The sequence below is a fragment of the Protopterus annectens genome, chromosome 10.part0 (assembly GCF_019279795.1).
Source record: "Protopterus annectens isolate FY-2018-M chromosome 10.part0, PAN1.0, whole genome shotgun sequence".
In the NCBI taxonomy this organism is placed as follows: domain Eukaryota; kingdom Metazoa; phylum Chordata; order Ceratodontiformes; family Protopteridae; genus Protopterus; species Protopterus annectens.
Window position 1 is genome coordinate 1,623,337,710 of NC_056744.1, and position 12,940 is coordinate 1,623,350,649.

The 12,940-nt window shown below is 42.3% G+C and overlaps 1 protein-coding gene across 1 annotated transcript in view; it reads right to left on the minus strand.

The window, feature by feature from the left end:
* SEZ6L2 (seizure related 6 homolog like 2) overlaps positions 1 to 12,940 on the minus strand; it is a 616,191-nt gene that overhangs the window by 187,716 nt on the left and 415,535 nt on the right. Inside the window, exons 6-7 of the mRNA XM_044086316.1 lie at positions 2,848 to 3,033; positions 1,464 to 1,632 (exon numbers count right to left, since the gene is read on the minus strand). Of these exons, the coding sequence (XP_043942251.1) occupies positions 1,464 to 1,632; positions 2,848 to 3,033 (355 nt within the window). The remainder of the gene's footprint in view (positions 1 to 1,463; positions 1,633 to 2,847; positions 3,034 to 12,940) is intronic.

Below are 12,940 nucleotides of genomic sequence, written 5' to 3' on the forward strand. Positions count from 1 at the left end.
CCACCCAGGATCAATTAGGAATGAAACTGCATTGGAGGAGTCAGCTTGGGAGGGACAGTCCCATTATGCTCTCTACTGGAGACTAGAGGCCAAACAGGTAACATCTAATTGCATGTAAAGGGGGGGGGGTTAATGTTATGATGACCTGTATCACCTATGGACCTGAGTAGCAGTCCCTTGCAAATGACCTTTTTGTGTCCATCCTTGGGTACTATTGTTCATGCTATGGACTTTCTGCAGTGGTCCAGATGGCTGGTAAATGTGGGTGGTACAAAACAATAAAAAAAAGTGGAAAAGAAAAATGTTGCAAATGCTCCTTTTCAAAGATATTTTTTGAGCAAGAAAGCCTATGACTAAATGTGATATTGTACTCTACAAAAAGTGGACAAGTCACAATGAAAGGAATGACTTTTCCAGAAGAAGAGTGGCAGGTGTATGGAATAGTATTCCCAAGGAAGGCCATAGGGTCTAAAATTATGAAAGAATTTAAGAATTCTTGGTTGTCAGTGCACTGGAAAACCTAGGCTCTTGGTTAGGAATAGAAACAGACTAGCTGGGTTGAACAAGTGGTCCATTTCTACTGTTGTATTCTGTTTGTTAAAATGACTTTGTCACATATAGCAGCAATGGTAGCTTGACTACGTGATACAAGAAATGAAGCCCTGATGGTAACCCATGTGACTGGGGTTCAATTAGCAGCCCTTACATTGAGGAGCTAGGCATGTCAGGAGAAGAAGAAGGGGCTCGCCCACTGGCCTCTCCAAGGGGAAGGGGAGGGTGTTGGTATGATTTCTCACCAGCAGAGACCAGGAGCACCAATCACTTCCCATGCTTCAACAAAAATAGGTGGGGCTGCTTGCTGGTAATGTCCATTGCAGAAATGAGGGATTACCAGTGCAGACAGCCCAGTGCACTCCCATTCCTATGCATACCAAGTATTCACAGGGGATATATGGCCATACAATGGAAGATCCTTGAACCATCCCTGATGGCTGCCAAATTGATGTCCCCTCTCAGCCATCTCTCACCCACAGTGATGAGGGAACAGATGGGTCTACTGGCTTGGAGGGGGAGGCTGACAACTGGCAGGCGGTAGGGGCAAAGAATACAAAGAGAAAAAAAATATAGCAGTAATGATGAAGTAAGGGATAGGAGGCATGTAACACACGGACACTGTCATCTCACGTATATATGTAATTACACTGCATTTGCATATAGCAAAAAGTAGTAAAAGAAACCTTTGCAAAGAGATTAATAGAGAAAATGAGGTAGCACAGGAGAAAGATTTTAAGACAGTATATTCTTCAGCAGAATATTTCCACTAATTATTGGCAACTCAAATGAACTTGCATACAAACTGCTCATCCATACTTGACGTATGCCACTACCTTCTGTGCATTTCTAATTCCAAAGCTTATGCATCTGAACCCTTGTGACACTGTTGCCAGCATTTCATACGTTACCTGTCATTGTCTTCATCCAGAGAGACCCTCTCAAAGTGTAAATGCAACTTCTGCCCCTCTGGTGCCTCAATCAGCCAGTAACATGTCAGATTGTTGCCCCGGTGACCACTTGGATCTGGTGACAGGATACGGCCCAAGGTAGCATTGCGGACAGTACCACCACAGGAAGCTGAGAATAAAAAAGTTTTTTTTTTATATTATTTAAATGCAATCTCATTTCTTGTTACACAAATTTTTGCTGGTACAAAGTAAGCAAGCTGTTAACTCTATACGCTGAAAATGCCTAACTTGTTCTTGAGGCAAGAAGAAAAGTTAATTTTGGGTATATACAGTGAAGGCTCCCCCAAGGGTGATGGATTTAGGGTTAGTGAAGGGAAAGGGATTGACAGCAGGGGGATTAAAATTCAGCTGCAGTGCAGCGCTGAAATAAGCCAAATTTCCCTACTGAAGAACTCTGTTTATCCACACATACAGTGCTAGGTGGGGACATTGAAGGTTTCTCTTATATAGTGATGCAGTTAATTTATATGAGAGTTGATAGAGAAACAGATCTGAGGACTGAAGCCCTCTGTTTAACAAGGCAGGCAGATACAGTACATGGCAGTAATAATGTGGACTTCCACACAATGTGGCTTATTTAGAGTTGGTGAAAGATGAGGGACTGATAGCGCTGGGTACTAAAGTCCTCTGTTCATCTACAATTACATGCACCAAGTGGGGAGGGACAGAGCAACTTTCCCTATATTGTGAAATGTTTAATGTTGGTGAAAGGTGACAGGTTAGCAGCACTGAAGACTGACACCCTCTGTTTATCCACAAGGGCATCTGTAGTGTGTGTTTATAGGACAAGTCTTCTTACTTATTTCACTTAACATTAACTAAAGGAGAGGGGCAGATTGCACTGGAAACTGAAGTTTTGTGTAGGTATATTATACCTTTCTTCACTTTGAGAAAATTTAAAAGCTACTTAAAATGTGAGGGATTGGCAATACTGAACAATGAATCCCTCTGAAGGCAAAACAGTGCAGTGCTTCACAAACCATTCAGTATTTCATCCTGTTGAATCATAGAGAACTGAGAGTGTTACACTTTGTTTTCCACATATGTTAATGTGCAATGTGGGCAGTCATTGTATTGGATAATTTTATCAGGGTGGTGAAAATTAAGGTAGTCTTATTGTTAGATATTGCCAATATCTGTTTATGGGCAGAGACATAGATTATGTGTTAAATACACGACATAAGAGTCACAGCAGTGCATTTACAATTTACAAATTGTAAGGAATGCTCACTTTCCCACAAAGGAAAAGGTAGCCATAACTATTATTTTCTACATTCTAACAGTCCAAGCTTGCTAGTACTAGCATAATCTTATATCCACTAACCCACACACTGTGGTTCCTGTCCACTCCACCGTGGTCGGCTGATATTCAGGCAAGTGAGTGTGTCCATTCCTTCAATCTTGTATCCAGGGTCACACTGGAACTGTGCTGATCCACCTGGGTGTAGGTCACTGACAGACACATCTCCATTAAGGGGACGCTGCGGGAAACCGCAGCTCAGCAGATAAGCTAGAACACAGGAAGGTTGAGATGCCATTAGACTTAATACATTACAGCACCAAGCATTTTAATTACATTGTCAACACTTTAAAGGTAACTGCTGCAGCAGTGCCTCAACTGGTAATACTTAACTCTTTGTTCAACCTGTTTTTTAAACACCTCTTTTAAGGCCCAAATGAGTCATAATGTTAAAAGTTAAACAGCCACCAAACATCAGCTGTGGTACGTCTTTAACTCTACTGACAGCAGCTATGATTCTTTGCAGGTATTTCATTGAAAGGTGCATAAACTATTACACTGAGTACTTAAAAATTAAATGTACATCACAATCTGAATCTCTCACTCGTTCACTCTTGTCCCCCTTACTCTCACTTTCTCTGTCTTTATTATAACTGGGGCTTTTTTTCATAGGTTCATAGGTGTATACTAGGCTAAAGGCCCTGAAGCCTTTATAAGCCCAGCCCAAAAAAATTGCCCAGGCACTGTGCCACCTGATCTTAGTTCACAGTGCCCCTATCCAGTAAGGAAACTGGAGTGATGATCCCTGGGGTGAACTTTCTGTTACCCATCCACTCGTCAAGATTTCTCTTGAAGAGGCCCAGCGAGGTGCTCTGCTTGACATGAATGGGAAGCTTATTCCAGAGTATGGGAAGTCTTTGGGAAATGAGCCTGTCTCTCCAGCATGTTCTGTTAATTACGGTAATGAGGTTGTGATCTCTGGAGCGTGTGGCACAGGGGGATAGGGATTTCTTTAGGTGTAGCATTTCAGGTAGGGCTGGGTCGGACATGTCTTTGTAAGTCAAGCAGAGATCACCTCTAAGTAGATGATAAGAGACTGAGAACAGCTGAAGTTTCTTGAGTTTGTCCATGTAGGACATGTGTTTAAGGCCTAGGATTTTTTTTGTGAGGTACTTTTGTGGCCTCTCCAGCTGTTGTAGGTGCTGGTCAAGTACATGCCAAACGGGGCGTTATATTCAATAATTGGTCTAATGAGGGATGAGTAGAGAGGGATGGCCTCTTCCTGGATGCAAAACCTTTGGTTATAAGATGTGTCACGTAGAAGGACTTTCTGACCACAGTGGCAATGTGGTGGTCGAAGGTGAGGTGGCTGTGGACCTGGGTGCCCAGATCTCTTATTATCTTATCTTATCTTCAGTGTTCAGTGGGCTCCCATCAATGTGGTAATTCATGGGAACTGAGTTTTTTTCCAAAGGAGATCATAATGCAATTTTTGGCATTAAGCTTCAGGCCATGGTTCCGACACCAGTCACTGGTCTCAGAGAGGCTCTTTTGTAGGATGTCTGCATCACTTGGGGAGTTGATGATGACTCCTAGCTTGCAGTCATCAGAAAATGTGGTCAGCCAGAGTCCTTCTGTGTTGGCCTGGACTTCTGAGAAGTAGATGCCAAACAGGAGAGTGCCCAGGACCGAGCCCTGTGGGACTCCACTCTTGACTGGTCGACAGTCTGACTTGGAATCCACAACTTTCACTCTGTGGGTCCTGTCTGTGAGCCAATTTGCAACCCACCTAGTGGTGTAAGGGTTGATGCCTAGTTTGCTGAGTTTATCAATGATACCTGAGTGGGGAATTGTATCAAAGACTTTGGCCAGATCGAGGTAGGCTGTATGCACTGCCTTACCCTCATCCACAGCCTTGGTTACTGCCTCAAAGAAGTCAACCAGGTTCAGCAGGCAGGATCTCCCCTTGACAAAGCCAAACTGTGTGGGGTCAAGAGTTTGGAGATTGCCTATATCTTTGTTAAGCAGGTCCATGATGATGCGCTCCATAGCTTTGCATAGCAGAACTTGTCAGGCTAATGGGGTGGTAAGTACCAGGGTCTGTAGTTACTCCCCCTTTATTGTAGCAGTGCGCCATTCATTAGGGGACATAGCCTGAGGTAAGGCTGTAATTGAACAGGGCACACAGATGTGGTGCCAGTTCGTTTTGTAGCTCATGTAGGATGCAGCCAGGGATATTATCAGGTCCCATGGATGTTGTATTCTTGGCATTGGACAATGTAGCTTTTACCTGTGCCGCAGACATGGTGGGTGCCAGGCTTTCTTCTGGTATTGTGATAGGGCCCTTGGGGGGAGAGGGGTAAAGCTGGCAATGAATCTGTCGGCCAGTATGTTGGCTCTATATGTTGGCTCAGTATAGGAGGTGCCACTGTGCAATAACTCAGAGCAAATCTGGGTATTGCCTTGGAGGTTTCTGATATAGCTATAGAAGGCTTTGTGGTTGTTTTTGGTGTCAGCTGCAATTCTGCCTTCATAGCTGGCTTTAGAGGATTTGATAAGGGATTTCAGCTTTTTTTGAGATTGATAAGGGAGGTTTTCCAGTCTTGTGACTTTATTTTTTTCTGCAACAGATTCTTCCTCCTGTTGTAGAGTTTATTGATGGCTGGGGACAACCAGATTGGCTTCCTTTTTTTGGAGGAGAGCATCTTAGTTCTATTTGGTATGGCAAGGTCCATGCATTTGTGTATGTGCTCGTATAGTGCATTGGTGTATGATTCTGCAGTTGTGCAGCTATTTTCCATTGGCATGGGTGCCAAGAAGTTAGCCATTTCTGTTTTTAGGAGCCCAGAGTCAGCTTTAGAGAAGTTTTTCAGGGTGGTCACCTTAGCAGGGGTTGTAGGTGAGATGGAGGTGTCTATGGTGATCAGTTTGTGGTCGGATTTAACCAGGGAGGAATTAACTTTAGGTGTGGAGCAATAGTCTCCCATGTTGGTGATATCCAGGTCAAGGATGTTGCTTCCTCTAGTGGAGGTCAGAATGAGCTGGTCCAAGGCATTGGAACTGATAAATTCCAGAAAGTGTTGGGCCTGTACATTGGTACTTGAATAGTTTCCCCAGTTGATGGAAGGATAGTTGAAGTCACCTAGTATGAGAATATTGGATTGGACCTTGATAGACTCCAGGGTGCTTATGAACTTGGATTGAAAGTCTAGGGACATGTTTGGGGTTCTGTAGCAGGCTATGACTTGTATCACCATATTTCCCAGTGTTAGTTGTACCTGAAGTATCTCAGATGCATTATGCTGGGCTACCAGTCCAGAGGTGTGCGTATCCTTTAAGAATATGGAGACTCCACTGCCTTTGGAGCTTTCAGCCATATTCTGGGGCTGAAAGGTATGGAATGAGTTGTAGCCTGGGCGTGTAGGGGTGCTTTCTGCCTCTTTATACCAGGTCTCCGTTACAGCACAGATGTCGACATTCTCCATTTTGAGGAGAGCTTCGAGCGAGTGCATCTTGAGATTTAGACTTCTAGCATTGAGCAGCATGACCCTCAGACTGAATTTGTTTCTAGCTGTTACAGTGGAATTTTGGTCTTTGGAACACTGACTAAAAAAGGCACTATAGGGGTGGCAAGAGCCTTAGCCAGTACCCAGAATTTTAGGGGTGACACATGCAGGCCGTCTCTGGCAAAGCATCGAGGTCTGTTGAGCATGTCATCCCAGGTATACAGATACTGGATCCCCTTAGAATGACACCAGAAACTTAGCCAATTGTTGAAGTCAATCATTTTCTGCTCATACTGTGGTATCATTCTGGGCGATGGTAGAATACTGCTCAGGGCTAGAGTCATACCTGCCTGAGCCACATAATCCGAGAGTTCCATCACATCTCTTTTCATGTAGTCCAGGGAGGTACATCTCAGATCATTCACACCCACATGGACAATGACTGTGTCATATTTGTACTTGTTGTGGAGTGAACTGAGTGCATGTGTTATGTGGCGGATCCTAGCACCCGATAGACAACTGACTGTCACCCTCTCCTTGTTCAACCCAGTGAGCGGGACATTAGTGTGCCTCACAACTGAGTCTCCTATGATTAGTACATTGGGAAAAGTGTTTTGCCTTAAGGACTTAGGTTGAGGGGCACACTGTGGTGGTGAGGTATGTGTTCTGGGGTTGGTGTTGTGTTGTGGTGGTGGAGTGTGTTTCTGTCTCAGGGATCTCTGTTGTTTGGGTAAGTTTTTATTGAAAGCCTCTGTGAAGGTGGATGTATGGTTTGTGTTTCTATGTGTGGGTTGTGATGGTTGGTTGTTTTGGAGATCTGTGTGTTCTATGTAGTGAGTTGCAGGTGTTGACTTTTTCCTCTTGACCAGCTAGTCTGGTCTTGGTTGGAGTGTGCACTGCTTCCAGTTTGGTGATATAAGCGCATCTCTCGCATGTATGAGTGTTGGGAGGTAAGAGGAGAGGGTTGTCTGTGTACATTAGACAGTTGGCACACTGTCTCAGAATGCCCAAATGCATCAGGTTAGCAGGAGAAAGCACAGGAAATTGCCCTATAATCATACCAGGAGGGGTGAACATAATTAATAAGTACTGGTGCTGTTACTGCTGAAGCTCTCATGGGAAATTCTCATCTCAGTAACTTTGGGGGCATCAACATGATTAATGTAAGTGTCCCCAACTGGGAACCTAACTAACTAACTAACTAACTAACTAACTAACTAACTAACTAACTAACTAACTAACTAACTAACTAACTAACTAACTAACCAACCAACCAACCAACCAACCAACCAACCAACCAACCAACCAACCAACTCACTCACTCACTCACTCACTCACTCACTCACTCACTCACTCACTCACTTAACTATTGCACCAGACCAAGACAGACCCCATAAGAAACACCCTAATATTAATTTTAATATAATTTGCAGAGGTACAGAGGACTGAGTCAACTGGGAAATAAATGAATAAACAAACATCATGCCAGGTCAAGGCATGCCACACAAAGAAAGCAACAGAGAAGATATCCTATTATTAATTTTCATCCATTTAACAGAGATGCAACGTACTAATGAGGAAACCTATAGACATGATATTATCTGGTGTATTGCCATTTTTGAGAATACTCTGCTTTTATACATTCATAGTAGATGTTAAGGTATGCAGTGATACAGTGGTGTCCCTGCTTCAGCCTCTGCATGCTTGCTGAGCCAGCAACTTCTATCAGGAAAACATCAGGAATGACCACTCAAAGATACTTACAGATTGAGATAAAGGACATTATTTCTCCCATCTGTAATATACAATCCTTCCATTAATTACCGTTATATGATTATAAATCCTGAATTCGTTCTCTTTTTGCAAAGAAAACAGGCTTACCTTATCTTCTATCAAGTATAACTTATAACTAATTTTGTCTAAATCTGTTTAGTCAACTAAACAACTGAACTACTGTAATGTTTTCTATTGCATAAATTTCTGATTTGAAGACCTCCATTTCCTGTATTTGACAGTGTTTTTCCATTTATAATATGTAGTCCTGTGGGTACATGGGTTATCTCTGGCTGGAAATGCTGATCCTACTGTCATTATCAAGTTAAACAGTCATTAATATATGTTTGCAGATCTAGTCAGTGCTTACTGGAAGCAAGATGAGATAATTTACTGTGGTCATTTTTTTAAATCAAAGTCACACATTTGAGATGTGCATAGTTAATAAAGTGCCACCCCCCCCCCCCCCGGTATTGTTTGATCACAGTTAAACATTAACTGAGCTGACTTGACAGGAACAGTATTACATAATGTGTTGTATTTGCTGAAATCATCACAAAATGATCATTGCAATAGTTATGTTTGTATGTGCATGTGTGTATTGGGGTGCACTCTATCAAGGAATAACATTTTTGCCCTAATTTCTTTCACATTTCATCACAGTCAAACATCAGTCCTTATCTCTTATGCTTTGAGCAGGATGTGTCTGAAAGCACCTAATCAATGGATTGTGGCACAGTGTTAGCATTACCATCTCATGGTGCTTGGTCCTCTGGTTCAGGTCTTGGCTAGTGCTCCTACTGAGTGTAGTCTGAATGTTCTTTCTATTTCTTCATGGGTTTTATCCAGGCACTCTTGTTCTTACCAGCACATTCAAGACATGTAATAGGTAAACTGCTATTCCTACAGTTTTCCTGAAGGTAAGCATGCAAAGTGTGTATGGGCTTATATGTATTTTTGTGCATCTTATGTTAGATCTGGCTTGTCAGAGCCATCAACAGTATGTGTGTTTATGTTTAACAAATATCATTAAGTTTATATGTGGATGCACACACGTTTAGGGGACAGACATAACTCTTTAAGCTAGCAGTAGAAAAAAACAGAAAGGCAGGTAACAACTAATTATTTTTCAAAGATAAAGCATAAAACAAACCACATAACATCTGGACCGTGAGAGTTTCTGGTGTCCATGAGGCCCACAACTCTCAACCATATAAGGGAGTTTTGACACAGGGTTTGCTCTGCTCTGGGTCCCACCTAATCTAACACCAACCTTGGTTGAATGTGTGCTGGGAAAGATCATTATAGCTTGTGTGTAGGCTAAGAATAATGTGGTAGTTTTTTCTTTAACTTTTCTCATCCTCAAACATTACAATTGTGCACAGAAGGAAGATCATGCTGTGTGCATTTGTCTTAAGCCAAAACAGTGAAATATATTACTATGGCCATTTGTACTTTCACTTATGTTCCAGTCTAACACTGGGAAGTACACATATGGTGGCTGTTTTTTGGGTGGGGTGAGGAAGAATGTATATATGTATGGCAAGAGTAACAACCTGATGTATATAACTGGTCTTTTGTTCTTTCACTTTAACCCCAATCTAACACTAGAAGTGTACACAGAAGGTAACAATCTTTTTTGATGTGGGGTGGGGGGGTAGTAGGGAGACAGGTACTATTCCCAGATATGACTTATATAGCCTCACAAGCATTTGTCATCTCTCAATTTATTAGGAACTGCTGCTTTGTCGGTTTAGAATACAAATTATTTCTTCCTTGAAAAAAAAATCAGACAATGTCTTTCTTATTCATGATTTTTGTTCATGACATCATTGGATCAAAATGTTGGGGAAATTGCCTTAAAATGTACCAAAGAACATCTAGAACTCTGTCTTCTGGGAGCTTAGTGGCCTCAAAACTCCCAGGATAATTCAATGACATCCTGCAAAATCACTTAAATGCAATCTTGGACAGTTAGAGTAGGTTGAAAGGATGGAGAAAAAAGCTGAAAAGTTAGACAAAGTGTGAAACAAAGCAAGAACAAGGTAATCTGTCTGGTTGTGTGGAGAGTCCAGGATTATAGGAACAAAGGTAGGCAGCAAAGGGAGCCCATGCTCTTGTGGCTTTTTGCATCTCTTTTTTCTTTTGCGGTTAGTGTGACTGGGTTATGGCTAAAAGGGGACCACACCTGCCCAAAATTAAATAAATAAACAAATAAATAAATAAATAGTGCCACCTATCAATCAGAATGCATATAGCTGGAGATGGCATTTCTTCAGAGGAATTTACATTGAGCAGCAATAATTGTTAAAGCAATTTCAGAAAATACAGTCTGTATTCGTATCAACATACTGCAAACTCTGGTGGCATAAAGTGATAAAGACCGGACTACAGGCCAGGTGACCCAAGTTTAATGAATACCTTGAGCATGAGGTGGAGTTGGCAGCAGAGGTAGGAAGGAAGTGAATGGCTGCTGCCAGTTTACCCATCCTGGAGGAAGGGAAGGAGCTCTGGCTCATCACATGGGGGACATTCAGCAAGAGCACTAAGCATTACACTAGTGGAGGTGGGGCTTATGGAGCATGAGCTGCCATACAGTATAAGAAACAGCCAGGGGAATTCAAGGTGGGAGGCACATTCCAATGATGGCAGTACATGGTAGAGCTCAGACAGCCACCAAGGGGGAAGGGGGGGGGGTACTTCACCAGAGGATAGGCAGGCTATTCTGCAGGATCAGCAAACTAGTCCTCTCCTTACTATCCCACTCTCACTGCTGGGAAAAAGATGGATCAATAGGGTTTTCCAAGCAGAAACAAATGGGTTGTAGGGCTCCCACCTAGCCTTCAGATACCTGGCCCCCTCCCCATGGAATAAATGGACTGATTAAGGGCAAGTATAGAAGCCATTGGATGAGTGCCTGTGGAGAGAGAACAAAACGTACTATTGGTTCAGCAGGCCCTCCCTCATAGCCACCTCATCTTTCTGATCTGGAAACAGAAATGTTTCTATTACTTAATCCTTTTCTCCCAGCACCTTCCATAATCTCCCAAGGAAGGATAAGCACTTACAAGATGCTCACTCAGCCCAACACCATCAGCCTCCCTATTCTAATTCTTAGGAAGAAGAAATGTCCCTCTTACTTTGTGATTTCTTTCCAGTCTCCAGGCTCTCCCAATGAATGGGAGGTATTTATAGGATGGTCATTCTTTTCCCTCTCAGTCACCTAATCTTACTACAACATGGGGATGCACTGCTAGGATTCTCAGCACTTCCCTTTCAGTCATCCCATCCTCCCTCCAGGAAGAACCATCTGTAGGTAACTTAGGCCTTCCCTTTGTGCTATCACCATACCTCTTCCCAGAGATGGATATGTGTTAATCAGTTACTCATTCTTTCTTCTTCCTCCTCTTCTTCTAGCTGCATTATTCTCCTTCAGGAGAGGACAGTTGTCTTTGAGATACTCCATACTTCCCTTTTATATACCCTGTCCTATTCTAGGAAGAAGAAGAAGTACCTGCAGGATACTTAGCTGTTTTTTCAATGACCAACAGGGATTTAACAACTGCCCCTTATATAATCAGCTCATTCCTTTCAGATAGTCCAACCCAAACAAGGAGAGCAGCCCCTAGCACATTCAGAACCTCCCTCTGAGATTCCTCACTTCCTTCCCTTCTAAACCACCATGATAACTACTACAAGGCCTAGCTCACCAAAAGTCCAACAACAATCCTGTCTGTGCTCCATTAGTCCACGGGGAAGCATTATTTTAATTTTAGATTATGCATTCATTGCTATATTTCTGTATGCATTAAAGAGGTACTGCCCTGTATAGGTGTTTCCAGATGGCTTGGCTAAAATAATATTGTCATACTCAATTTGGGGCTAAATAAAATAATCGCATTGCATGCCCCTATGCTAAAGAGACTGGTTTCCCCACTGCTAAGGCTTACAGTGTCCAATCATGGTGTGTAAGCCATCCACCAAGGCACAAAAGAAAGTAACCTCACATACTTAACTTTTTCATTAAAACACAAATGTGACATCAGTGAAAACGTATCTCTTCATCTTGCATATTTTCATTCACTCTCTGATGACCCACTTTATCCTTTCACAGAATCAGAATAGGAAAAATGACATAATGATAAGCTGTGCTTTCGCTGGGTCTATTTCAGATCATCAGATCACTAATACGTGAACACCTCTTCGTTGAGCACCTATTGAGTGAACAAGCTAATCATCGAACTAAGTTTTCAGTGAAAACTTTCCTAGGGCAAACAGATGGTAGTCTGCCCTAGAGACCATAAAAAAAAAAAAAAACTTAACATTTACACAGGTGGGGGCTATGCCCCTCACACCTCCTCTAACTAAATATACCAACTCCGAGATCGGACTACATTAGGGAAAAGGGCAAATTCCAGATGGTGGCTAACCATTGTTTTGATCTAGGAAACTTTTCACTGAAAACTTAGTTCGATGATTGGTATATTCGCTGAATAGGTGTTCAACGAAGAGGCATTCGCGTATTAGTAATTTGATGATTTGATATAGACCCACTTTGGCTAGAGTCTCCCAGGTACATATACTGTGAAAATGAATTAATAAAAGTCTTCAGGGAACACAAAATAGTGAACACCCTACAGGCTAACAGATAAATTGGGTTTTAAAATAAATATAAGTTAAACACTGCTAGCGGGAAGATGCTGCATGTCACACGGCCAGCAATACAATTGTAAAACTGCACATAACTCTTCTAGTTCATAGGTTCATATGCGATTACTAGGCTAATGACTCGGGGGGGGGGCATGCCTCTAAAATGTAAATGGCAAGTTTTGATACCCTATTGTTATTTTAAAGGGTATATGTGGGTTTAGGTATGGGTGGTCAAGCATTTACAGGCA